At 44.3% G+C, this 25,715-nt stretch overlaps 1 protein-coding gene across 6 annotated transcripts in view; it reads left to right on the plus strand.

The window, feature by feature from the left end:
* The window catches only part of ATP9B (ATPase phospholipid transporting 9B (putative)), a 322,333-nt gene that overhangs the window by 226,708 nt on the left and 69,910 nt on the right, over positions 1-25,715 (plus strand). For all 6 annotated transcript variants that reach the window (XM_008952694.5, XM_003827309.6, XM_063597385.1 and 3 more), the window contains 2 exons: positions 8,612-8,724; positions 12,827-13,075. In XM_008952694.5, coding sequence (XP_008950942.2) covers positions 8,612-8,724; positions 12,827-13,075 — 362 coding nt within the window. The remainder of the gene's footprint in view (positions 1-8,611; positions 8,725-12,826; positions 13,076-25,715) is intronic.

Below are 25,715 nucleotides of genomic sequence, written 5' to 3' on the forward strand. Positions count from 1 at the left end.
CGTGCAAGCACACACATACACAGACACAGACACACACACACAGCAAGGTTGATGCCCCATATACCATGAGGGATTTCTAGTGTGTATTCCACATGTTGAAATGGTATTATTACCAGGAAAGTGGAAATTTTGACCATTAGACACCCAAAATCAACATTTCACTGTTCAAATCAACTGCCCTACTAAAGCATCAGAAATACATTGGTCTAGCAAAGTGAAATTGGCACATAATTATGTTTATAACCATCTTACTCATTGATTTCCTCTAAGAAAACTGTGTTATTTAAAACCTATTATAAAGTTTCATATCGAGAAAACTTGAACCTTTTACTGTCTACAATTTTTCTCATTGCTTTTTGGCCAACTGTATAAGTGAAAGGGGGTATTATGTCATGTCTGAGGGCAGAATGTACATGGTGTTTAAAGAATAATTTTCGCACATGGCAAATTCCACGTTTGCCAAGCCTCTCCTCCCATTTTCTTTTTAAATTTTTATATGTGTCATTAGAACAGCTTTATTCACAATGCAGTGATATTCCCTGTTGTTTCTGACAGCAGATACGTTACACTCAGGTATCATGTGGCCTGAATGTTCATCTCTCTCTAAAATCCCTGTGTTGAAACTGAGTCCCAGATGATGGCATAGTACTAATTAGGAGAGGTGACTGGGTCATGGGGCAGAGCCCCCATGAATGGGATTGGTTCCCTTAAAAGCAAGGTCCTAGGGAGGCAGATTCCCTCTCCCAGCCCTGAGGACACTGCAAGAAGGCTCCACTATGATGAGGGCCCTCATCAGACACCAAATCTCCTGGTGCCTCATCTTGCATTTCCCAGCCGCCAGAGCTATGAGAAGTAAATGTTTGTTGTTTATAAACCACTTGGTTTATGGTATTTTTTAATTTTAATTTTTATTTTTTGAGACAGGGTCTTGCTCTGTCACCTGGGCTGGTTTGAGACAAGGTCTTGCTCTGTGACTCAGGCTGGAGTGCAGTGTCGTGATCACAGCTCACTGCAGCCTCAAACTCCTGAGCGCAGTCCATCTTCCTGCCTCAGCCTCCCTAGTAGCTGGGACTACAGGTGTGTGCTGCCAAGCCCAGCTAATTTTTGTATTTGTGATAGAGATCGAGTCTCACTGTGTTGCTCAGGCTGGTCTTGAACTCCTAGGCCCAAGCCATCTTCCTATCTTGGTCTTCCAAAGTGCTGGAATGACAGGTGTGAGCCACCATGTTATAGCAGCCCAGAAGGAGTGAGACAGGAATTAATAACTTAATAACACATAGTTTCAAAAATCAATTACTGTAAATTGTGTGGTTTTTTCCTAAAGATCTTGTTGGCTTTAAATTTATCTGCATGTTGCCAAACCTGTGGTGAGAATCCTACGCTAGCTGCACTTTGCAACGTCAATAACAAGGTAAAAAACAGATTTTTCAAATACATCTCAATTATTTTTAAGGACAGGAAAGAACTAGATACAGAAGGTATCTTCCGGATTTTTATATAGTATTTCCAACTTTGGATTCCACACAGAAAATATTTTCATCCAGGGCAGAAACAGTAGTGCAAGTGTTTGATTTCTGTTTACAGCAGTCTTCTATATACCTTCCACCACCCTTGTTTCATAAATTAGGCTCGTTATCATTATTCTTTTTTAAAAATTTAAATCAGCAACTTTTTTGGCTGCTATTTAGGAGTCAGGTTCTGGGGTTAGAGTTGGGATAATACAGACACTGCCTTCCTGGAGATTCCACTGCAGTAGGGGAGATGCACGCTCAGCAGCTAAAGACCCAGAGAGAAGACAGGGATGACCCACGGAGAAGACAGAGATGACCCAGAGAGGAGAAAGAGAGATGACCCAGAGAGGAGACAGAGAGATGACCCAGAGAGAAGACAGAGAGATGACCCAGAGAGGAGACACAGACGACCCAGAGAGAAGACACAGACGACCCAGAGAGGAGACAGACGACCCAGAGAGAAGACAGAGAGACGACCCAGAGAGAAGAGAGATGACCCAGAGAGGACACACAGATGACCCAGAGAGGAGAAAGAGAGATGACCCAGAGAGGAGACAGAGATGACCCAGCCAGAGAGGAGACACAGACGACCCAGAGAGAAGACAGAGAGACGACCCAGAGAGAAGACAGAGAGACGACCCAGAGAGGAGACACAGACGACCCAGACACCACAGGGGCTAGCAAGACGCGGCCCGCCGTTCTCATCGCGTTATGAGGCACTCAGTAAATATTAAATACACATTTTATATATTGTGGGTATTTTTGGTAATATATCTACTTTTTAGTGAGACAAATGGGATGTGGAATTCCATGACTGTCTATGTGGGTGTCCATTAGGACTGTAGCTTGTCCTGTAGCTTATTTTTACTATATTTAGATGTAGGGGTTTGTACTTTACAGATCAAAAATTCTCTTCTTAATAGAGAAGTTTGTTGCACTTTCAAATACATTATATTATGTTTAGTTTAAGGAGATAAAACAGCTACTCAGGGACTTAGGATTTCATGTTTCACCTTGATAAGACTCTACACTGTCATGTAATAATTGTATCTAATGCTGGCCTGATCTGTAATTAGGAAGGAAACACTGCAATGACCTTAACAGAACAGCCCTGGATATAAAGAGCAGGAAGGGATGCAGAAAAGCATATGACAAATGTAGCCCTCATTCATGCTTTAAGAAGAAAACTCGGAAAACAAGGATTAGAGGGGAACATCCTCAGGTTGCTGAAGAGAATCTTAAAGAGCTGAGGCTGAGGCCTCACTCTGTGTGATGGAGACGCACGCTTTCCCTAGGTCAGGAAGGAAGCAAGGGTGCTTGTCCAACAGTGCTAGCACTCCAGACAGTGCAGTACGGTAAGAAAGGGGAATGCAAGGTATGGATATCAGAAAGGAAGAAATCGAGTTAAAATTAAAGAAAGAAAATTGTCCCTCTCTGCAGATGGCATAATTATCTACCTAGAAAATCCAAGGAACGTACAAAAAATTCTGTGAGCCAGTGAGTTCAGCAGGGTCACAGGGTAGACTGTCCACATGCAGAAACCAATGGTGTATCTACACTTGCAGTGAATATGTGCCAGCTGAGATGAAAAGTACGGTGCGGTTTATAATTCCTTGAAAAAAGCGTGGTACTTAGCTGTGAATCTAATATAAAATGTGTGGGCCTTGTGGGCTGCAAACTACGTAACACTCATGAAAGAAACCAAAATAGACCGAAATAAACACAGTGATTTTGCTCATGGACCTCAAGTCTCCACACACTAAAAATGTCACTTCTCTTTTCGATATTCAGTTTAATTCAGTTTCTGTCAAGATTTGTTTTGTAGGTAAGATTATTTCTAAATTTATTTTTAAGGCAAAGGAGCAGGATAGCTGAAGTGATTTTGACAAAGAAGAAAGTTGAAGGACTCACTACCAGATTTCAAGACTTAAATAAGCTGCAGTCATCAAGACTGTGTGGTATTGGGGGATTTTTCAATGGATACAGAACCTAGAAGTTGGCCTTGCACCAGAGAGGATATGGGAACAGAACATCAGTATGAGGAAAGATGTTCCTCCTTCTCAGGAGGCAGTGGCTGTCCCGTAGCCACTTCAGACTCACCATCTGTGTGTTCTCCCCTTCTCCCAAAGCTGTCTACTTTCTTAATTCCTGTTTCTTGTTGAGGGCCAGCCTCCCTGAGCAAGGCAGTCAGCCTGAGCTGCTCTTCGAGGTCTTGGATCCGGAGCCTCCACATTCAGTTCCCAAGTCCAGTTGATGCTCTTTTCTAGACTTCTGAAGATTTCATGCATTTGCCTCTTCCTTTCTGTCTTGATGCCTCTGCTGCCACATCGTCCTTCACCTAGACCTCGATCCCAGTTCTTTCCCCCACATTTGACCCCCACCACTCCGTCCTTAGAATAATGCCTCAGTTAACTCTGTTACCTGGACAGGGCCCATCCAGAGTGAAGCCGGGACTCCTGAGCCTGGCTCTGCATGCCCTCTTGGTGGACAGGAGGCTCTCTGCTTCACTGTGCTCTCTTGATGGGACCTAGAGAGCTCCTCACCCCCTCCTCCCTCTCCAGCCCTTCTCTTGTGTGTGTCTCTTCCATTCACAGGCATTTGTCTTTGCTCCCAGACCCATGTGCGAGCCACAAACAGTTCCCTCTTCCTGGAGCGCTTCTCTTGTGGAAACCACTAGTAAATTCATATTCTTCAAGTCACAGGTCAGATGCCACCACTCCTGGGAGCAGTCCCTGCCCCCTCTCTGCAGTCTCCTGTGACTGCACCACGTGGACCCTGCATTAGTGCCTCTCAGTAGCATGATCTCTTGCAGCCTCTCTCCCTGTTATGCTGTGGGGTTCTTTAGGAAAGGAGTCCTCACCCTCCTTGTGTTTGGGGTACTTTGTGCATTGTCTTATTCATTTTTATCCATGCAACATACGAGATGTATTCCGTATTTTACAGGTGAATAAACTGAGGCTTGGAGAGCTTAAATCCACTCTATGAAGTTTTGCAGCCTGCAGGTTACAGCAGGATTTGGACTCCCAAGCTCAATGAGTAGTGATGCATTTTCATGAGTTTTTGCCAAATGAATACACAAATTCTCAGTTAACTTGATACTCATGGGAATGTGGGAGTCACTGTCTGTTTAGAGAACTGTAGCTCCTGCTGCAGATGGGCAGCTCTCCGGAGCCCTGTGCTGTGCCACGAGGAGCAGCCGTAGGCCGGGCTGTGCAGAGCCTTGTCTCCATCTAAGGAGTGGATGCTTTGATTGGTAAGCAGTGGCGAGGCACGGATGGTCACTAAAAACAACGTACTAGAATGAGGAGGTGTTTGTCTTCGGAAATAGCACTGCTGGGGAAGGTAGGTTAAAGAATGTTGGAGCTGAGCTCAGGAAGCCACGGAAGAGGCTGCAGTCAGGACGCGTGGTAAGAGGGCAGAGCGAAGGAGCTTCAGGAGGGGCGCACTCCATGTCTGAAGTGGGGTTGAGAGGTTTGAGAGCGTTTGGGAGGTAGTTGAATCCAGAAAGTGAGGAAAGGTTGGTGGTGGTGATGATGGCTGTGGAAGAGTAGCTCTCGTTTATTTAGGACTGACTGGGTCAGGCATGTCACCTGGGTGCCCTCGTGTCATCCTTGGACCACCCTGCAGTGCTTGCAAAGTGAGGAGGCTGAGTGGGAGGTCTTTCCCTTCTCAGTTAAGGTACCCATAGGGAGAGGCCAGCGGGGCCAGACAGGCCCCTTGCGGATGTCTCAGCAGGTGCTGAGGGACAGGGAGGTGCAGGCTGTTGAGGGAGAGGCGAGGCTGGGCTGTGGGTCGCATGTGGGTTGCGGTGAGGACACAAACCCCTTTGTGAGGACACTGAGACTTGAGCCCGGGGCTGCGAGGCCGTGGACAACAGCACCTCACATCCCAGTGGGAGCTCTGCACTTGCAGCTGACTCCACACCCAGGGCCTGTCACAGCCGCCCAACAAACATACTGAGCAAGGACTGGATGGAAAATGAGATGCTATTTCTTTCTTTAGGGTTCTTTGCATACTTGCACAGTCATTTAAAATCCTAAAGAAGTAATTGTTCACTCTTTGTAGGAGCTGTACAGGTGTTCATTATAATATTCTTTTAACTTTACATATGAAATTGTTCGTAATAAAAAAGTTGGGTTAAAAAAGTGGCATTAATCATAGTCCTGTTTACAAACTGCATAGGATTTATGCCTCATTACGATTCCCCACCCTAAATCATCATGCTTCACACTAAGAGAAAAGTCTAAAGGAAATACTTTGTTATCTCAATCTGCTAAGTAGAATGTTTTTAACTTAGCACATTTGTTAAATAATTTTTCAGAGAGCTGCTTACTTGGGCACACATAATAGAGGCAAACTTGGTACTTACCCTAATATGAATTAATGTAAGGTTTCATTATCTTTTAACTGTTGGCAGTGATAGAACTACCATTTTTCATCTCACATTTTTGCTATTTAAAGCACTCATAGGCCAGGTGTGGTGGCTCACACCTGTTATCCCAGCACTTTGGGAGGCCAGGGCGGGCAGATCACCTGAGGTCAGGAGTTCCAGACCAGCCTGGCCAACATGGTGAAACCCTGGCTCTACTAAAAATACAAAAATTAGTTGGGTGTGGTGGCGCACATCTGTAATCCCAGCTACTGGGGTGGCTGAGGCAGGAGAATTGCTTGAACCCAGGAGGCAGAGGTTGCAGTGAGCCAAGATAGTGCCACTGCACGACTCTGTCTCAAAAAACAAACAAACAAATGTATGAAGCACAAATGTATAAAGCACTTGTAGAACTTCATGATGGTAGTCGGAGACTGAATTGTTGCTAACTGCATTATTTAATATAGCCTAGTGTTTTATGTTAATTCTACTTATTTAACAAGGGTAGCATGACAAAACAAAAAGGTTTAAACTGCCTCTCATGTAATTTTGATGATTTTGTTTCCACTTAGATTTATGAAACTTGGAGACATCTTTTCAAGGTATACAGAGCACAGCCAGTTTAAAGGTGCGTCATAAAACTTTGTGGAAGCCAAAATCTATAGAACTGAGAAGCGTCTCAGGTAGATAGTTAGCTGCTGTTTGGAATTTTTAAAACTTTATTATATTCACTCTTCTAAGAGCATTTATCAAAACTATCTCTAAAATAGTAATTGTAAGCTCTATTTTCCTTGTCTTTGAAAGTAAGCGCTGTGTCCTGATGGAAGGCTCTGAGCCAGCTGACCTCTTGAGTTCTGATCCTAACTGATTCATTTTGTGCTCTAATCCTCACGCACTTAGAGAGTACCATAGACATGAAAATAGTTTGGGTTATATTCCAGTTTGGGTTATATTCCAGTACCATGTGTGCCAAACAACATAAAAATGAGTGAATATTTTTATGGATATTTTGCAACCATAAAATTGGGTTTTATGGTTTTATTGCAGTCAATTGCAATTTTGTGCAATGAATGGCTGTGTCATTGTTCATACTCAGATTTATAACATCAGCAGTATCCGTGGATAACCCTTCTTGGATGTGCTGTGAAATAAGTGCAGAAACCTCCCCACCCCCACCCTCCCTGGGGACAAGGTGAAAGCAGCACGTTGTGAAATAAGTGCACACACCCCCAGGGACAAGGTGAGAGCACCACGCGTGGCAGCACGTTGTGAAATAAGTGCACACACCCCCGGGGACAAGGTGAAAGCACCACGCGTCGTAGCACGTTGTGAAATAAGTGCACATACCCCCCGGGGACAAGGTGAAAGCACCACGCGTGGCAGCACATTGTGAAATAAGTGCACACACCCCCGGGGACAAGGTGAGAGCACCACGCATGGCACCACGTTGTGAAATAAGTGCACACACCCCCGGGGACAAGGTGAGAGCACCACGCGTGGCACCACGTTGTGAAATAAGTGCACACACCCCCGGGGACAAGGTGAGAGCACCACGCGTGGCAGCACGTTGTGAAATAAGTGCACACACCCCCGGGGACAAGGTGAAAGCACCACACATCGCAGCACGCTACATACATATCCAGAGGGTATTTGAGCTTCCCTGTGCTACTTTGCTTCTATAAAGCCAAATAAATAGAACATATGCACATGTAATATGTGTATTTTTAGGTTAAGTGAGATCTCTTTGTCACCTAATACATGGCCCAACTTTTCTGGCAGTCCTCCTAAGTGAGGACTGTGGTACTTGAGCAGGCATTAGGGAAGCACATTCAGATAGCCCAGTATTTGGAAAACACTAAAGAAAAGCCATCCTATCTTTCACAGACCTCCTGTCTGTCATTCCAAGGGACACACATACATGCTAAGGATTAAACACACCTGGAATATCCATTTCTGTTCAGCTAAAAAGACTTAATTTTTTGAAATAGGTTTTTTTAAAAAATTAATGGACACTCTAATTTGGGGCTCGTTGATGTCTTTCTCAGGCAGTGTTCTATATTGTAATTATAAAGGTGGTGACTCAGTTTTCTAGTTTTATGTCCGCCTCTTTCAGAGCAGGCAAAAGTTGCATTCGTTCCAAATAACAGATCTGAGCTGAAAGGCAATGACGGACTTTCTTCATATAACTAGAGCCCTTCTCATTATTAAACGTTGTTAGAGGCTGCGTGTGCAGTGGCTCACGTCTATAATCACAACACTTTAGGAGGCCAAGACAGAAGGATCGCTTGAGACCAGGCTGGGCAATGTAGGGAGTCACTGCCTCTACAAAAAACAAAAAAATTAGCTGGGTGTGTTGTCGTGCACCTGTAGTCCCAGCTATTCGGGAAGCTGAGGCAGGTGGATCACTTGAGCCCAGGAGGTGGAGGCTGCAGTGAGCTGTGATAATGCCACTGCATTCCAGCCTGGGCAACAGAGTGAGACCCAGTCTCCAAAAAAAAACACACAAAAATGTTATAAAGGTACCTTGACATGCTAGGGAGAAAATATCTTGTTCTTCCTATTAAAATGAAAATAGTAGCAAGTAACAATCTTAACGCTACTTTGTATTATACAGTTGGGCATCCCAGCTGCTTCAGCCCATGGATGTGCAGCATGCCTGCATGGTAGGAAAGCTGGGTGTTCCCGCAGGTCTCCTGCATTAATGTGTTTGCTGTTGTCCCCTTTATCCTAGGAACCCTCACCCAGAATGAAATGATATTTAAGCGGCTGCACCTGGGCACCGTGTCCTATGGCGCCGACACGATGGATGAGATCCAGAGCCATGTCAGGGACTCCTACTCACAGGTAAGTGGGTTCCTCCTGCACGGGGTCTGCTTCCACACACATCCCGCGCCATGAGTCCAGCCGAGCCTCGTGTGTTCCCATCTGTAAATTAGCACGCTTCTTGGTGGTCTTAACATCCTGCTACTTCAGTCGTCTGTTCGAATATACGAATCAGGAAATCGTCTTTGATGAGCATTTGTACATGAGTGAAATCGTAGAAGGCATAGTGTGCTGAAGTCATTTATTCATATCACATTTTACTAGTGAGTTATTTGTAAAAAATTATTCAGTAAACATTGTAGTTGAAGAATGTTCAGTAGGATAGTACATCAATATGTTTTCTAACAGTTCTGTTTTTCTCTATAATAAAATGTTCTCATATTTTTAAAGGTAAATTCTTTTTTTGCCTTTTCAGTAGATAAAAGTAGACACCATAGTGTTGGGAGTCTCGTATCTGTTATTCACCTACCTGTCATCAGTACCCAGGTGGTGATGTTTCATCTGTAGGTGTTCATTATTATTATATTATGACATGAAGCTCAAATATCACATTCTTTCATCTGTAAATATGTATTATGTGCCCCTAATTGATAAGGACTCTGCCTTTCGTTGGGGCCAAAGCTCCCTAAAGTTCTGAGAACAGGAATTAGAGGTTGAGTATCCCTTATTCAAAATGCTTAGGACCAGAAATATGTTGGATTCTGGATTTTTTTAGATTTGGAATATTTGCATTATCCTTACTGGTTGAACACCTCTAATCCCTTATCTGAACATCCCTTTGAGCATCAATGGCGTTCAAAAAGCTTCGAGTTTTAGAACATTTCCAATTTTAGATTTTTGGATCAGGGATACTCAACCTGTATTTGCTTTTAAAACAGGATTTAGCCTAGAGGCTGTACCACTTGCCAGAGATTTTGCAGGCAGTGGGTTGTGTATAGAGTCTGTCCATGGACCCAAGTCATCCTAACAGCCTCATTCCTGCTGTAGGCACCTCAGAGCCACCACACTGAGCACAGCCCTGGCCCTGAGGAGTGTTTCCTTGTCATTCATTTGCATTTTTTTGTGCCTGTCATAATTTGAAGTCATTGATTCAGTTTGATCAAACCTGGAGATCTGAGAGAATCAATTTAAGAGACTAGCAGACAAGGCTGCAGTGTGCGTCACAAATTTACACCTTCTGAGGCCCTTTTTCTACCTGTTTGTTGATTTATTCTGAATATGGTGATCCACATAATAATGAGCTAAGGCCTATCAGGTTCAAAATTGTACATAGCTCACCCTGGGGGGGTGACAGTTCCCAGCGCTGCACGGCACTGCTCCCCGGACTTGCAGAGGCCACCTTCAAAAGTGTACACAGCCCACCCTGGGGGGTGACAGTTCCCAGCGCTGCATGGCACTGCTGCCCAGACTTGCAGAGGCCACCCTTCAAAAGTGTACACAGCCCACCCTGGGGGGTGACAGTTCCCAGCGCTGCACGGCACTGCTGCCCAGACTTGCAGAGGCCACCCTTCAAAAGTGTACACAGCCCACCCTGGGGGGTGACAGTTCCCAGCGCTGCACGGCACTGCTCCCCGGACTTGCAGAGGCCACCCTTCAAAAGTGTACACAGCCCACCCTGGGGGTTGACAGTTCCAGCGCTGCATGGCACTGCTCCCCAGACTTGCAGAGGCCACCCTTCAAAAGTGTACACAGCCCACCCTGGGGGGTGACAGTTCCCAGCGCTGCACGGCACTGCTGCCCAGACTTGCAGAGGCCACCCTTCAAAAGTGTACACAGCCCACCCTGGGGGGTGACAGTTCCCAGCGCTGCACGGCACTGCTGCCCAGACTTGCAGAGGCCACCCTTCAAAAGTGTACACAGCCCACCCTGGGGGTTGACAGTTCCCAGCGCTGCACGGCACTGCTCCCCAGACTTGCAGAGGCCACCTTCAAAAGTATACACAGCCCACCCTGGGGGTTGACAGTTCCCAGCGCTGCACGGCACTGCTCCCTGGACTTGCAGAGGCCACCCCTCAAAAGTGTACACAGCCCACCCTGGGGGGTGACAGTTCCCAGCGCTGCACGGCACTGCTGCCCAGACTTGCAGAGGCCACCTTCAAAAGTATACACAGCCCACCCTGGGGGGTGACAGTTCCCAGCGCTGCACGGCACTGCTGCCCAGACTTGCAGAGGCCACCCTTCAAAAGTGTACACAGCCCACCCTGGGGGGTGACAGTTCCCAGCGCTGCACGGCACTGCTGCCCAGACTTGCAGAGGCCACCTGGCGACGTCAGCTGTGGAGTCCAGGAGACTTTTTGTATTTACAGTAATTTGTTTCAAACTTGATTTTCACAGCGACTAGACTAAATGACACTTTCCCATTGCTGCGTTTCTACTCTTGACAACTCCAGAGTAGCATTCAGTGGTCAGCATTGTATTCAGTTTTTTGAAAACCTTCTCTTTCTTGTATACTTGCTACCAGTCTGGCATAAGCTTTACTGTCGGCATGCTGTCAAATGGAAGAAGTCTCATATGTGTATATATTTAGCATATGGAATGTTTATCCACACACATAAGCAAACAAACATACGTAGACAGCCAAACACTTTATTATTTTGGATGTAATTCATTTAGATACGGAATATTTGTAACCTAGGATATTTATTAATAGAAGAAAAATCTTAAAAGGAGAAGGAATACAGTTTCTCCCAGGAATCTATTTCTGCGTTGAAATAGTACCAGATGAGCTCTGCTTTTTAAAAAAAAAAAAATTATCTATGAATGTAATTTTAATAGCTTCAAATAAGTTATTAGGAAAAAATTAAAAGCAGAAAAGATGAAGCATCATTATATAAACACAGTAAATGTTTATTGTGCTTCCACCTAAGAGGACTTTTAAAATCATTTTTGCTGAAAGCTTCTGTTAGTTGAACAGACAGTACTTCTTATGTGAAATTGATCTGATTCTCTATCGGTATTCTGTTTTATTACTAAGATGACAGGAGTCTAGTAGGTCCACTGCTGTGCAACACAGATCTTTTATAACCTGATTATATTTCCTCACTGGAGGCATTTGGTGATAGAGGGCATAATCTTTCATGGAATTTGTGTGAAATTAAATTGTATAAGCATCAATAAACATCACGTAGTTTGGAAGGAGGGAGCCAGCTGAGTTTGCTGTCTCGCAGCAGCGTGAGCAGGCGCAGATGGGCTGGGTCCTCACTGAAAGGCAGCACCAGCTGAGCAGAAAGTTAAACCCTTCATTAGACAGCACTGTAATTTGATGGGCAGGAGATTCACAGTTCATTGGATCTGTTCACCCAGTCCAAGCGTGAGAGCCTTGGTTTCTAAGGAGGATTGTCATGAGTTACTCCGAAGTTAACAGAAGAAACGTTTGACGTCCTGTTGGGGTCGGGGGGAGTGTCCTCTGACACCCTCCGCCACGTAGGAGGTGAATAATAAAAAGTTATTGCTTCGGTGGTGCCGATGAAATCTCTTAAACACGGCTGAGCCCGAGGAGAGCCAGGCACACACATAAGCCCTAAATGGGGACTTGCTTTAAGAGAGCAGGATTCTGAGATATGACACGGGGCCATTTTTCCTCTGAATGCAACTTAGGATTGTATTTGGTTGTTATTATCCACAAAACTAGACTGTCTAAACTCAGAGACTACTGAGAGCAGGATTAATTTATGGTATTAAGGGAAGATTCTTAAAGATTTTGTCCTGCTTTTAGCTTTGTACAACATTATTTAAAGAAAGCTGAAAGCAGTTGTGAGTATACCATTTCATTTTGTTCTTTAATTGACTCTGCTTTTAGAAGTCATGAATAAATAGGAGTTAAGGACATACCAAATTAGTGCCATTGTTGAAGTGAATACAGTAAAAATAAATTGTCAGATTTTTAAGTAGTATAGTGAATATTTTGGTGTATTTGACAACCTGGATATATCGAAGTGCTTCATAGTACTAGGCTTAAAAAAATAACTCATTAATCAGTGCTTTATGGGAGATAATCAGAATCAAATCAGGCTACTTATTTCTAGCTACTTTGCTTGTAAAAATCATGTATGTTAATAATTCCATGTTAACTAGATAGTTCTCTTTGCTCTATCTTTAATTATGTGACGTTTCATATTCTAAAGATGCAGTCTCAAGCTGGTGGAAACAATACTGGTTCAACTCCACTAAGAAAAGCCCAATCTTCAGCTCCCAAAGTTAGGAAAAGTGTCAGTAGTCGAATCCATGAAGCCGTGAAAGCCATCGTGCTGTGTCACAACGTGACCCCCGTGTATGAGTCTCGGGCCGGCGTTACTGAGGAGACTGAGTTCGCAGAGGCTGACCAAGACTTCAGTGATGAGAATCGCACCTACCAGGCTTCCAGCCCGGATGAGGTCAGTCAAAGCACAAAACCGTGGGAGCTTGTCCGTTCCATTTGGACTCCAGAGTCATGAGGATTCATTCTTTCTGGGATGGGGAATAGAGGAGCAGTTTACCGTAGCTTTAATGTATGTTTTAGCTGTATGTGGAAAACTGCCCAACCTATTCCAGCATGTAGCCTCTGATGTAGCCTGGGCCTTGCACATGCAAATGTGCGGCCGCCACATCTCGGCACATCCCAGAACACCCAGGGCTGGTCACAGGGAACAGCATGAGAAATACCAGCGAGGTTTACTGATTCCGTAAAGTAATTTGTGTCAAAGCTGCATTTTATAAAACTGTTGAAGTTTGGGACTGTTCTTATGGCTACGGATTCCATGTCCAAATTGAATCATCAGGTTTCCATATTAAATTTCCACATGTTTTGCCAGATTTTCAATACAGGGCATTTATTTCAAAAGAAAATCGGAATGTAAATAATTTCCAAAACCTACAGAAATGGTAAGATCTTAAACATGGTAAATTAGTTATTTCTGACTTTACATCACTCTTTGATTTTTAGATCAGGAAAATTCATTATTAAATTTGTTTAATTAATGTCTTAGTATATTTTATATACAATTTTATGTACACTTTGTCCCTTCAAGGTCCTTGAGGTAGTTCTGTAAAGTAATCAAGCCAACCACAGAAGCACTATAAACCAACTAGTGTCTTCCGATACTTTGTAAAACTGTGTCATATACATAAATAATTGGTGTGGGCAGGGCGTACCTTCAGTCAAAATAAAAGGAAAAAAATCAGATCTAATGTTTTAAAGAGAGGAGTCTGGTGGTTCTGGTTGACGAGTTTATTACAAAAGAGCGCCATCATCCCCCTCCATAATGGAGTAGAATCTCAGCCAAGAGACAAGACGCAACTTCACACCCACCAGGATAACAGGAATCAAAAAGACAGACCATAGCAAGGACTGAGAGGTTGCAGAGGAACTGGAACCTGCGTGCACTGTGGGTGGGATTGGAACAGGGTGCAGCCACTCTAGAGAACAGTCTAAGCGTTCCTGAAAAAATTGAACATGGAATTACCATATGCCCCGCCCGAGAGACATGAGAACAAAGACCCGTATGTTAATGTTCACAGCAGTGTTAGAGCCGGGAAGTGGAGGCAGCCCAAATGTCTATCAGCTATCAAACAAGAAATAAAATGTAGTCTGTTCGCACACATGGAGCATCATACAGTCACAAATGGCAGGAAGGAGCCACGTCTATGATGGCATCGAGGCACCTTTGAAACCTTTTGCTCAGTGAAAGAAGGCAGGTGCAGAAGGCAACCTGCATGCCTGTGTGATTCCATTGCCATGACATTTCCAGAGCAGACAGACCCATGGAGACAGAGAGCAGAGCAGCAGGTACCAGGGTCTGAGGAGTGATCCCCAGGAGGTAGAAGGTCAGGGGTGGTGGAGTGATCCCCAGCAGCTAGAAGGTCAGGGGTGGTGGAGTGATCCCCAGCAGGTAGAAGGTCAGGGGCTGAGGAGTGATCCCCAGCAGGTAGAAGGTCAGGGGCTGAGGAGTGATCCCCAGCAGGTAGAAGGTCAGGGGCTGAGGAGTGATCCCCAGCAGGTAGAAGGTCAGGGGCGGAGGAGTGATCCCCAGCAGGTAGAAGGTCAGGGGCTGAGGACTGATCCCCAGCAGGTAGAAGGTCAGGGGCTGAGGAGTGATCCCCAGCAGGTAGAAGGTCAGGGGCGGAGGAGTGATCCCCAGCAGGTAGAAGGTCAGGGGCGGAGGAGTGATCCCCAGCAGGTAGAAGGTCAGGGGCGGAGGAGTGATCCCCAGCAGGTAGAAGGTCAGGGGCGGAGGAGTGATCCCCAGCAGGTAGAAGGTCAGGGGCGGAGGCGTGATCCCCAGCAGGTAGAAGGTCAGGGGCGGAGGCGTGATCCCCAGCAGGTAGAAGGTCAGGGGCGGAGGAGTGATCCCCAGCAGGTAGAAGGTCAGGGGCGGAGGAGTGATCCCCAGCAGGTAGAAGGTCAGGGGCGGAGGAGTGATCCCCAGCAGGTAGAAGGTCAGGGGCTGAGGAATGATCCCCAGCAGGTAGAAGGTCAGGGGCTGAGGAGTGATCCCCAGCAGGTAGAAGGTCAGGGGCGGAGGAGTGATCCCCAGCAGGTAGAAGGTCAGGGGCAGAGGAGTGATCCCCAGGAGGTAGAAGGTCAGGGGCTGAGGAGTGATCCCCAGCAGGTAGAAGGTCGGGGCGGAGGAGTGGTCCCCAGCAGGTAGAAGGTCAGGGGCTGAGGAGTGATCCCCAGCAGGTAGAAGGTCAGGGGCTGAGGACTGATCCCCAGCAGGTAGAAGGTCAGGGGCTGAGGACTGATCCCCAGCAGGTAGAAGGTCAGGGGCTGAGGACTGATCCCCAGCAGGTAGAAGGTCAGGGGCTGAGGACTGATCCCCAGCAGGTAGAAGGTCAGGGGCTGAGGAGTGATCCCCAGCAGGTAGAAGGTCAGGGATGGTGGAGTGATCCCCAGCAGGTAGAAGGTCAGGGGCAGAGGAGTGATCTCCAGCAGGTAGAAGGTTTCTCTTAGGGGATGAAAATGTTTTGAAATAGATTATCGTGTTGGTTACGCAACTCTGTGAATATGCTGAAATCAATTCAATTGTACATTGTAAATGGGTGAATAGTGTCTCCATAAAGCTATTTAAACAAAAGAAGATGCAAAGTGAGTGTAGGTTCCATGACTATTGAATGAGTAGAAAATTAAGATTCTTCACAAAGACAAAGCAAATTCATAGGTTAAAAAACTAAAATCTTAGAAAGTGTTAGGAATACTGATTCAGTTTCTGAAAGTATGGGTATGAAAGCTGCTCAATTCTAATTCCACAGACAGTGGAAATATGAGCCTAAAACCCCACTGTTGCTGATCAGCATGTGGGCCAGACAGACAGGGAGGCATGTGGAGAAGAGGCAGGAAGAAGGGTGGAGAGGCGTGAGAGAGCCTCTTTCCCTGGTGATAATACATCTTGCAGCAGAGACTCAAGTCCTTGCTGTGGAAGAGTGGGAATAGGGACAGACCGTAGCCGCCATGAGGAGGCGGAGCTGGCGTGTGTGCGCCTCATCGTGCACAGTACGGGGCTTGCAGCACTGGGAAGGGCATCACCATTTTGCTGATTAAAATTAAGAAGTCAGAATATACAACTATGCATTCAGAATGTTTGGAAAATTGCCTTATGAGTAATAACTAGAACAGATTTGTAGCCCAAAGAAGACAGAACAGAATAAATAAATGTGTGTTGATAATTGAGGAGGAGCTATGCTGGCTGCAGAGCTGACCAAGGGTGGCAAGCAAGTTTTACTTTAAAATTGCCTGAAAGCAGGAGTCTCTTGTGTAGGCTTCTAGAAGCAGAAGAATTCTACCACTTTATGGCTCAGGAACAACCAGTAATGTCATTCATCTTTTTTTCCTTGAGGGTTGGCTGTGACCGTGTCCTGACAAGGCACAAACTTCCAGGATCATGGGACTAGGTCTCGTGTCCTGAAGGCACTTCTCATGTCTGTGTGCAGATGTGGGAACCACTTTCCTGGGGAAGGAAAGATATACACAGAAGCAAGTGGTTTTTAAACTTGTCTGTACATCAGGCAGACTTCCAGGGTTTTTTTTGTTTCCTTTTTAAAAATACTTATCTTTTTATATATGCACGCTAGCACCCCCATTACAGAAATGCTGGGCTGGGGCCAGGCGTGGTGGGTCATGCCTGTCATCCCAGCACTTTGGGAGGCTAAGCTGAGCGGATCACCTGAGGTCAGGAGTTTGAGGCCAGCCTGGCCAACATGGCGAAACCCCGTCTCTACCAAAAATATAAAAAATTAGCCAGGTGTGGTGGCAGGCTCCTGTAATCCCAGCTACTTGGAAGACTGAGACAGGAGAATTGCTTGAACCCAGGAGGCGGAGGTTGCAGTGAGCCAGGATCACGCCACTGCACTCCAGCCTGGGCGACAGAGCAGGACTCAGTCTCAAAAAAAAGAAAAGAAATGCTGGGCTGGGGCTGGACATTTCTCCACTTTGCAAATCTAAAAGGTTACACCCCACAATTGAGAACCACTGCATTTTATATATCTTTCCTTTTGACTTACTTTTAGGACTTGAGGCGAATGCTGAAGTTTGATAAACGGGTGAATGTGAGGATGTGAGGCCCTCCTCCACCAATATTTTAAGTTTTCTGTACACTTTTCGTGGTGGTGACTCTCAGTGAGCTCAGCTGAGGTTGTCCAAGGGACAGATATAAACATCCCCTGATACAGTGACCTCAGGAAGAAGAAAGCCTAAATGCGCCAGCAGATTTATGGTATTTGACAAAGTATAAGCCACGGCTAGACTTCAAGGAAAACAAGCTTGCTTATTTAAAACTTTAGTTACATAGGCATTTTTCTTTTTGTTGTTTAGTCAAGATACTAACTTACTCTAACCAAAATATACTAATTTAGCAATTATGACACGTCATTAGCCATGTAAGAACCTAAAGGATGGTGAAAAAGTAGCCAAAACGATGAAAGTGGTTTTTTTAAACATGGGAAGTTGAGAACATGGATCACTCATCTCCCCTCAGACTCTGCGGATCACAGGTTGGCTTTCCATCTTTCTCTACAGTCCGTCGCCTTCCTATCTCCAGATAAGTATCAGTGATGCCACCGTGATGGCACAGCCCTGCATCGCAGCCAGTACACGTTCCTCTCTGTCACCATCACCGGAGCTTCTGTGTTTCATTGAGCCTTTCGTGAGAATCTCTGTCCCTGGTGTGGCCGGGCGCACTAGCACGCAGCCATGCAGCCTTGCCTCGTGGCAGGCTTTTGCTGTCAAACCCGTAATGCCTTCTGTTCCCGAGACCTCTCTGAGTAACTCTGTGTGCCTGCCGCCTTCCCTCCAGTCATTCCCATGCACAGCGTTGAGACCGGTCTGCTCACGCGCCTTCGCGGAGGTGCCTTCACAGAGGTGCCTTCGCGGAGGTGCTGGTCTTGGCTTCCCTGCTTGGGTTCGACCAGTGCCCCATCCAAATGCTCTTCCGGCCACATCAGTAATTCATGATGGTGGGTACATGTGGATTGGGTGGTGCCTTCTATGGACTGGCATAAAGGGATCATTTACTTTTTCCTAAATGCAGTTATATTACTCTGTGAAATTTCTGTAGTCACTCCGTTACTTTTATAGTTATTCAGAGCATTTTGTTCAGCAAGGCTGCGCCAAGCTTGTATGGAGCTGCATCCTGGCACTCACTCGTTTGCTCCTTCTGTGCTCTTCCCTAGCCTGACATCCCTTGGCTGCCCTCACCCCAGGCCGGGGGTCCCCAGCTGCCCATTGGCTCGCAGGACTCCCACGTGTCTTCTGGGTGGGCATCCCTCTCCGTGTTATCGCAGGTTCTGAGTAGCAGGCTTTATCTTCCTTACGCCACATCTGCCTTCTTTTCAGGGGCTCACGAGCGTCGCCTGCTGAGTGAACCTTGGCTGTGTGGGAAGATGGTGCGGGGAGCTACTGGTCAAGTGGGAGGAGGGGAGTAAAACACATCTGTAGGAATATTGGTCCTTAAAACTATATTAGTGGAAGTTTAAGTAGGAGCTAGTTTCCTATAGTTTAGCAAGGCCATGTCCCAAAGTTTAGATGGTATTTGCCTTTTTGGTACAATGTAAAATTACGATAAAGAACTTAAGTTCCTTCTTGTGAATCACATTGTCACTTCCCTCTTTTCAGAAAGTAATTGGCAAAGTCTGTGAAAATTGGGATCAGTTGAAGTATTAGATTTCAGAAAAGCTCCAGAATACAATGTCATCATCGTATAGAGTTTTTCAACTTTGAGGAAATGTGGAAACCCAAGCTCCACTCTTCCCATTCCCTGTCAGCGTGCTGTTGCCTACACCTTTCTGTCAGTGGGCACGATTGTTAAGCTTCCTTTAGTCATCAGCCCTGTTATAGTTCATAGATTGTGTTGACTGATAGATACGTAAAAATCTCTGTAGCTAAACTCAGAACCACGTTTGGAATTGGGGTGTGTGTATGTGTCTCAGATCTATTTATTTAGTAAAAGAGAATCTGAGCGAAGAGGCGTAGTTCCACAATCATAAGCAAATATGGGCATTTAGACTGACAAGACGATGAGTTGAGACTTGTAAGATTTATCAGTTGCTGTCTTCTTAGCATTCTAGTGTGGGCTGTGAGACAAACACAGGTCATGAGCAACCGCTCTGTAAGAGGAAGCAAGCCCCCATATTCCTATCAAGAAGGGGTCGAACACATTGTTTTTTCTGTTATGGCATTCTGGAAATTCTCAAAAATGTCATGTGATTATGTATTGAAAAAGAAGGATTTTCCTGCCGTAAGTATGAGAAACCTAGACTAGAGATTATTCCCAAAGAAAACTGTATTTGAAGTTTTAAAAATACTGTATTACATATTTACCATATTACCTTATTCCACATTTTTTATTCAAAGTATCTGGGATTTTTTATTTTTAAGTTTTAATATAAGTCATAACACTTTTTGAATCTTAAATTGGGAATTCACAATAGAGATTTCATTGACTCCAAGATTATTAAAAATTTAGAGAAACTATAGACATTGCTAACCTTACAGTTAAATTTTTTTACTTGTCTAAAATGTCTTTCTACTTGGGAAATTGGACAATGATAAAAAATAGCAGAACATTAAATAACCTTTTAAAAATCCCTAAAACGTATTTTAAATCTGAAAATGAAAACAATAGACTTCATCATAATTTTTAAAGAGCTCTATTGATGCAATGTTTGCAAGTCCCTAAAGCCTCAGGAAAATCATCTAAATGGTTCATTATTTAGCTTATTGAACTTTGCTGCAGTTAGGTTGACGGATGATAGCAGTGTTTCCCGATCACCAAAGTACCGTTTTAAAAGCATTTTTTATCGAATAAAGTGCTTAGAATATTGCACCCTGGAGCTTTATTTAGGGAAATGGTTCAATTGATGTTTTCTATTTAACCTCAGCTCTGACCTATCACAACATCTATGGTTAATAAGCAACATTATCATTTGAGAGACTTAACTAGTTTCATCCACTGTGCACCCACACCATCCTCTTAAAACCCTGTTTGTGGCGCTGTGTCATCTCGGTCTTTAGGAAGGATGCAGTTTAGTAAGTAGAGTGCCCTAGTTTTAGTCGCTGATACACAGTTGCTGTTCTTCAGGAAATAAGCAGTCTTTGATTTTCATTTTTCCTGAAGGAGAAACAATCTTTCTCCTTACCTACACATGTGCATAGATGAATCTGTATTATACAAATAATTGAATTCTGAGGAATTAATTTTAAATCCTTAAAGGTCCTGTGAGGCATAAGCAATTAAACACTTGAAGTGTGATGTGTCTTGTGTGGTATGTTTGGTGATACGATACTTGAAGGTAGATGTGATGGCGATTGTCAAAGTGTAAATAACTGATTTCGTATTCACAATGTGGAACCTACTTATGCCCCGGTCATTGTTTCTTATGATAAGTGATCAATATTTCATTTTCTCTAAGAGAGTAGAAAGTTCTGCTTGCCTATCACTTGCTCTCCGCAGGCTCAGCATAGCAGGCTCTAGCTGAGCAAACGTTAAATGCTCTCTGGAAGTTCCCTCACAGAATTAAAATTCAGCCCTGTTTAACTGTTAGGGCATATGTCCAGTGCAGTCGCAGGACACCAGCACCAAACTAGTGGCATGAGCCCTCGGAGAAGGACAGAAGCTCGGTGGGCAGAGCCTCTGAGTGCAGAGGGTGTCAGCTCAAGCGCTGAAGGCATGGGGTGGAAGGAACTTTGAAGACCGCCGGCTTCTTTTGGTCCAGAAAGAGTGACTGTGATTCTTAATGACTGCTTATTCCTCTAGACTAGCTGTTTAGTAGTCTCATTCTTTTCCCTCTGTGGCTGCGTTTTCTCATGTTGGTAAGTTCCGTATTTAAATAGTATTTCAGAACGTAGCTGTCATCGCCTGACTCCAGTATTTATTTGCAAGAATCAGCTAGAATTAATGACAGAACACAAGTGGGTTATTAATAGTATTGCTTTTGGGTTTACAGAAGTAGGCACTAATGCATGAGGCGTGCTGTATTTTTTAATTCATTTTATCGTGTGTGCCTATTGAAGCAAGACTAATTGTGGGGTTTTGTCAAATATATTTGTGAGGAGCAAATCATTGTCAGTGACATAAAGCCTTCACTCTGTGACCTTCAGGACCAATAGAGAATAAATACTACGTAGCCTATCTGTGAATATTGATTAGCAGCTTTTTCAGATGATCAAATTGCATCTTATGTTAATAATTCCATTAAAGTATAAAGATGATTATAATAACCACAATCAAAAATGATGAAATCTCAGTGATTAAATTATGATGTATAAAGTGCATGGTAAGAAAATGTATATTTACAGTGTAGCGGGTAGCTGCCTGTGTGAATTGCTAATATGATAAAGGAAATTTCTTCCTAGCTTTTAAGAACAGTAGCACAGAAATTTCTGAATAATGGAATTATAGAGAATCATTAATGGTAAGAATTGCCCCATATTTTGTATTCTCTCATATGATATTACTTCTGGCTGTGCTACTTTGGGTCTGTTTCTCAGAGTGGTTATTTAGCATGGAGAAGTGCAAGTGTGTAAACAAATCGCCTGTGGCAGAGATTACTTAACTGTGTTGCTAAGCAGCCTGTGCATGAGATTCAGCTCAGGTTCCCACTTACATATATTTTTTTGCATTCACATCTTAGTTATTTTTTGCCTTTGAATTGTCAAGAATCACATTATTAGAGATTTCTGACAGCTCAGTATCAGAGAACTAGTCATTTGAAATGTACTAAGCCTTTAAATTCTGGTCTTTCTGCATTTCAGAGAAAAATATCTTAGGGATTACTTCCTATCATAATGCCAGGCAGCAGTTAATTCCATATTAATATAGAAGTACACGAGGGGTACTTGATAAACTACCCTGCCAGTTTTTTATTGAATACGGACACAATCACTTTGAAAGAGAAAATCAAGTGATGACATCAGAAACATGATTATTAGAGAGCTCCTGACTGAGTAAAGAAAAATCTAAATGACGAATTGCCAGTCGTGCAGGTGGAGATTGCGTTCTGTGGTTGCCTGCACCATCCCTGATAGCATCCAGAGAAAACAGGGAAAAATGTCCACTGCCACCTTCCACCCGCCGCCTGAATGTGAGGGCTGCAGCCACGTGTCACCTGCTGCTGTGGAGACAGATTCTGAGCCGCACACCTGAGAATTTCCATCCACCCCTCAGCAGCCTTCTTCCCATGTCTGTCCTGTTGGCAGCTAACACATTTAGTATACAGTCCAACCAAAGACTACAAATAATAACCTCAAAGAAGCTGTGGCAAAGAGGGCAGAGATCAAAGTGGTCTCTGTGGGAAAGTAGCTCTTGCAGGGATCCACCTCCCAAATGTGGTCAGCAGTAGCAGTGACCTCAGGACAGCAGCCCCACTGCAGCGCAGCCAACATGTCAGAGAGCACCTGGTACCCTCACCAGATGCCACGTGCATCAAGAGAAAGAAATGAACATATGTTAACTTGGCATCAAACTAAAAACTCAATAAGAAGAAGAACAAAACCAAAGGAAAGTGGGAGGAAGAAAAAGTAAAGGAAAACATACAAGTAATGATTGAGTAAGCAGTAATTCAAAAGCTGATTCTTTGAAAGGTTAAATGAAATCGGAAGATTATTGGCAAAACATAGTAAATACAAAACAGCGAATGTAAACTAAGTTCACACATACGAAACTATCCATATGTAAGAGTGTATAATAAACAAGTAGGCTTAAATGTTTATAAGAGAATATGAAACACAGCTCAAATGCTTATGTTTTCAAAGACAGTAAAATAACTGTTTTCTGGAGAAATATAAATTTCAAAATTGACTCCATATAAATCTGAGTAGACGAGAAAATAAATTTAGAAAAATCACCCAAAATGGCTTTTGACCAGTTTTATAGGTCAGTTGTTTTGAGGCACAAATAAATCATATACTGTAAGAACTTTTCTTGAGCAAGAAAAAGTTTGGCAATGATGTCTACGGACACAAAAAAAGCAGAAGTTCTGAAAAAAATGATAAATTGAATATCAGAGTAAAACTTAATTTTTTCAAAAGACATTTATTAAGAAAATAAAGACAAATTAGGATTTCAACATGAATTTGAAAAAAGAAAATAAAGATAAGCCACAGACTTGTAGGAAATGTTTGCAGAATACTTACCTGATAAGTGACTAGTATGCTGAATATATAAAGAATTCTCAAAACTCAGTAATGAGAAAACATCACCTGAATTTAAACATTGGCAAAAGATTTGAACAGCTACATCACCAAAAGAGATATGAATATTGACTGTAAAATACCATAAAAGTAGTGATTTGTGGGGTCTAATATAGAAAAAATATTAAGATACATGATGATAATAGCCAAAAGTCAAGAGGCGATTGATGTCAATGGGAGTAAATTACTCTAAGGTCCTTAGAGTACAGGTAAAGATGCTGATTTACTTAGACTTTGATAAGTCCAGGATTATGCTGGCAACAGTGGGATGACTGCCAAAGAGCAGTAAAAGAGCATGTACCTCTCCAGGGTGGTGGAAACGTGGCCATTGCGTGGTAGAATGCACACAGGGCTCCTTGCAGAAATGGCTGATTCTAGAACCAAGGCAGGAAATACCCAGACTGAGCCTGGAGCATCTGGTACTGCCAGAAAGTAAGGAGTTGCTCAAAGCCAGCAAACAAACAGAAAAAGCTGCCTGCATGGCAGGGGATGTGTCAGAGGGACACAGAAGCCAACTGGAAAAGCTCCCTGTGGTGAATGCTGGAACAGCATGAGCAGCAAAGTCAGTTGTACTGGATTATAGCCCATAGTATGAAACAAATAATGCATGAGTCCAAACTGATATGAATAAATAAATGAATGGGAGAGAAAGACAGATCGCCCATGCAGAAGAATTCCTGTGCAAAAGGATCATGTATGTAGCTACTGAACCCACAGGTTGGGGAGCATAATTCCTCCTCCTTTAGGTGTGGGCTACACACGATGACTTCCTCCCAAAGAGCATGGTGTGAAAAGGGGAAAGGAAGAGTAGCTTGACGACCTCAGTCAGGTGAGTAGGGTCAGCATGAGCAGTGAAAAGCCGCGTTGCTAGATGCAGCCCCCACAGGATGTGGTCAACAGCACCTCACCTTCATGGTCTTCCTCCCCAGCCCCACAGCCCCAGTCTACTCGTGAGAAAATCATCAGACAAATAAAACTGAGCGATACGTACAAAATACCCGACCAGTACTTCTCAAAACTGTGGAGGTCATCAAAAACTAGGCAGGTCCAAGAAACTGTAGCAGCCAAGAGAAGACATGAAAACTAAATGCGACATCCCGGATGGGACCTGGGACAAGACAAGGACTTGAGGTAGGAATGAAGGACGTCTGAATCAAGTATGGATTTAAGCTTTTAAAAATGGAACCTGCTGCTTGCTCAGATTTTATTGACAACTTGAAGAAACACTGTGTATATGCACCTTTCAGAAAATTACCAAATAAAAGTTCAGATATGTTTTAAGTGCTTTGTCTTTTTTTGTGGTTATTTTACAACAGTGGTTTAGCCAGTTTCTTCTTTGTGGTATGTGGCCTTTAGTATTTATCTTGTAATTGTATGGAAGACACAGGGTCACTGCAGGATAGCACGACTTCAGATCCCACTGTAGATCACCTAGTAATATTTCCTCTGCAGAACGAGGTGACCACTCCGGGTGGTGTGGTCTTCCTTTAACTCATGTCCTTGTGAAATTGGAAAAATGTTAAAAATGTTAGGGAAGAAAAGTGTGTTTCTGGGCACAGGGTCATCCTGACCAGCTGTGTGGTATTCTGGTGAGTGCCGGCATCTCGGCCACCCATTTCACTCACACCGGGTTGTGCCTTCACTGGAGGGTCTTGGATGTTCTGGGACCTGCAGTGGAAGGAAGCAAGGAAGGGCTTCTCGGCTTCACTTTCAGGCAAGTTGGAGACCCATGTCAGTCACTAAAAGTAAAAGTTGAGGAACAAACATTTTAGCACTGTTAAATATTGTCTCTTGTTAAAGACACGTAAGCTGCCTTCCAGAAGTGCTTCAATAAGAAAATAAAATGCCCTTGTATATGTAGAGTGTTTGAAATGTGAGTGAATAGAGAGGGAACAGTTAACAGTTCCCTAGGGGTCCCTGCCTCTCCTGGCTAACGTGAGTGAATAGGGAGGGAACACTGAACACTTCCATAGGGGCCCCCGCCTCTCCTGGCTAACGTGAGTGAATAGGGAGGGAACACTGAACACTTCCATAGGGGCCCCCGCCTCTCCTGGCTAACGTGAGTGAATAGGGAGGGAACACTGAACACTTCCATAGGGGCCCCCGCCTCTCCTGGCTAACGTGAGTGAATAGGGAGGGAACACTGAACACTTCCATAGGGGCCCCCGCCTCTCCTGGCTAACGTGAGTGAATAGGGAGGGAACACTGAACACTTCCATAGGGGCCCCCGCCTCTCCTGGCTAACGTGAGTGAATAGAGGGAACACTGAACACTTCCATAGGGGCCCCCGCCTCTCCTGGCTAACGTGAGTGAATAGGGAGGGAACACTGAACACTTCCATAGGGGCCCCCGCC

The sequence above is a fragment of the Pan paniscus genome, chromosome 17, assembly GCF_029289425.2.
Source record: "Pan paniscus chromosome 17, NHGRI_mPanPan1-v2.0_pri, whole genome shotgun sequence".
In the NCBI taxonomy this organism is placed as follows: Eukaryota; Metazoa; Chordata; class Mammalia; order Primates; family Hominidae; genus Pan; species Pan paniscus.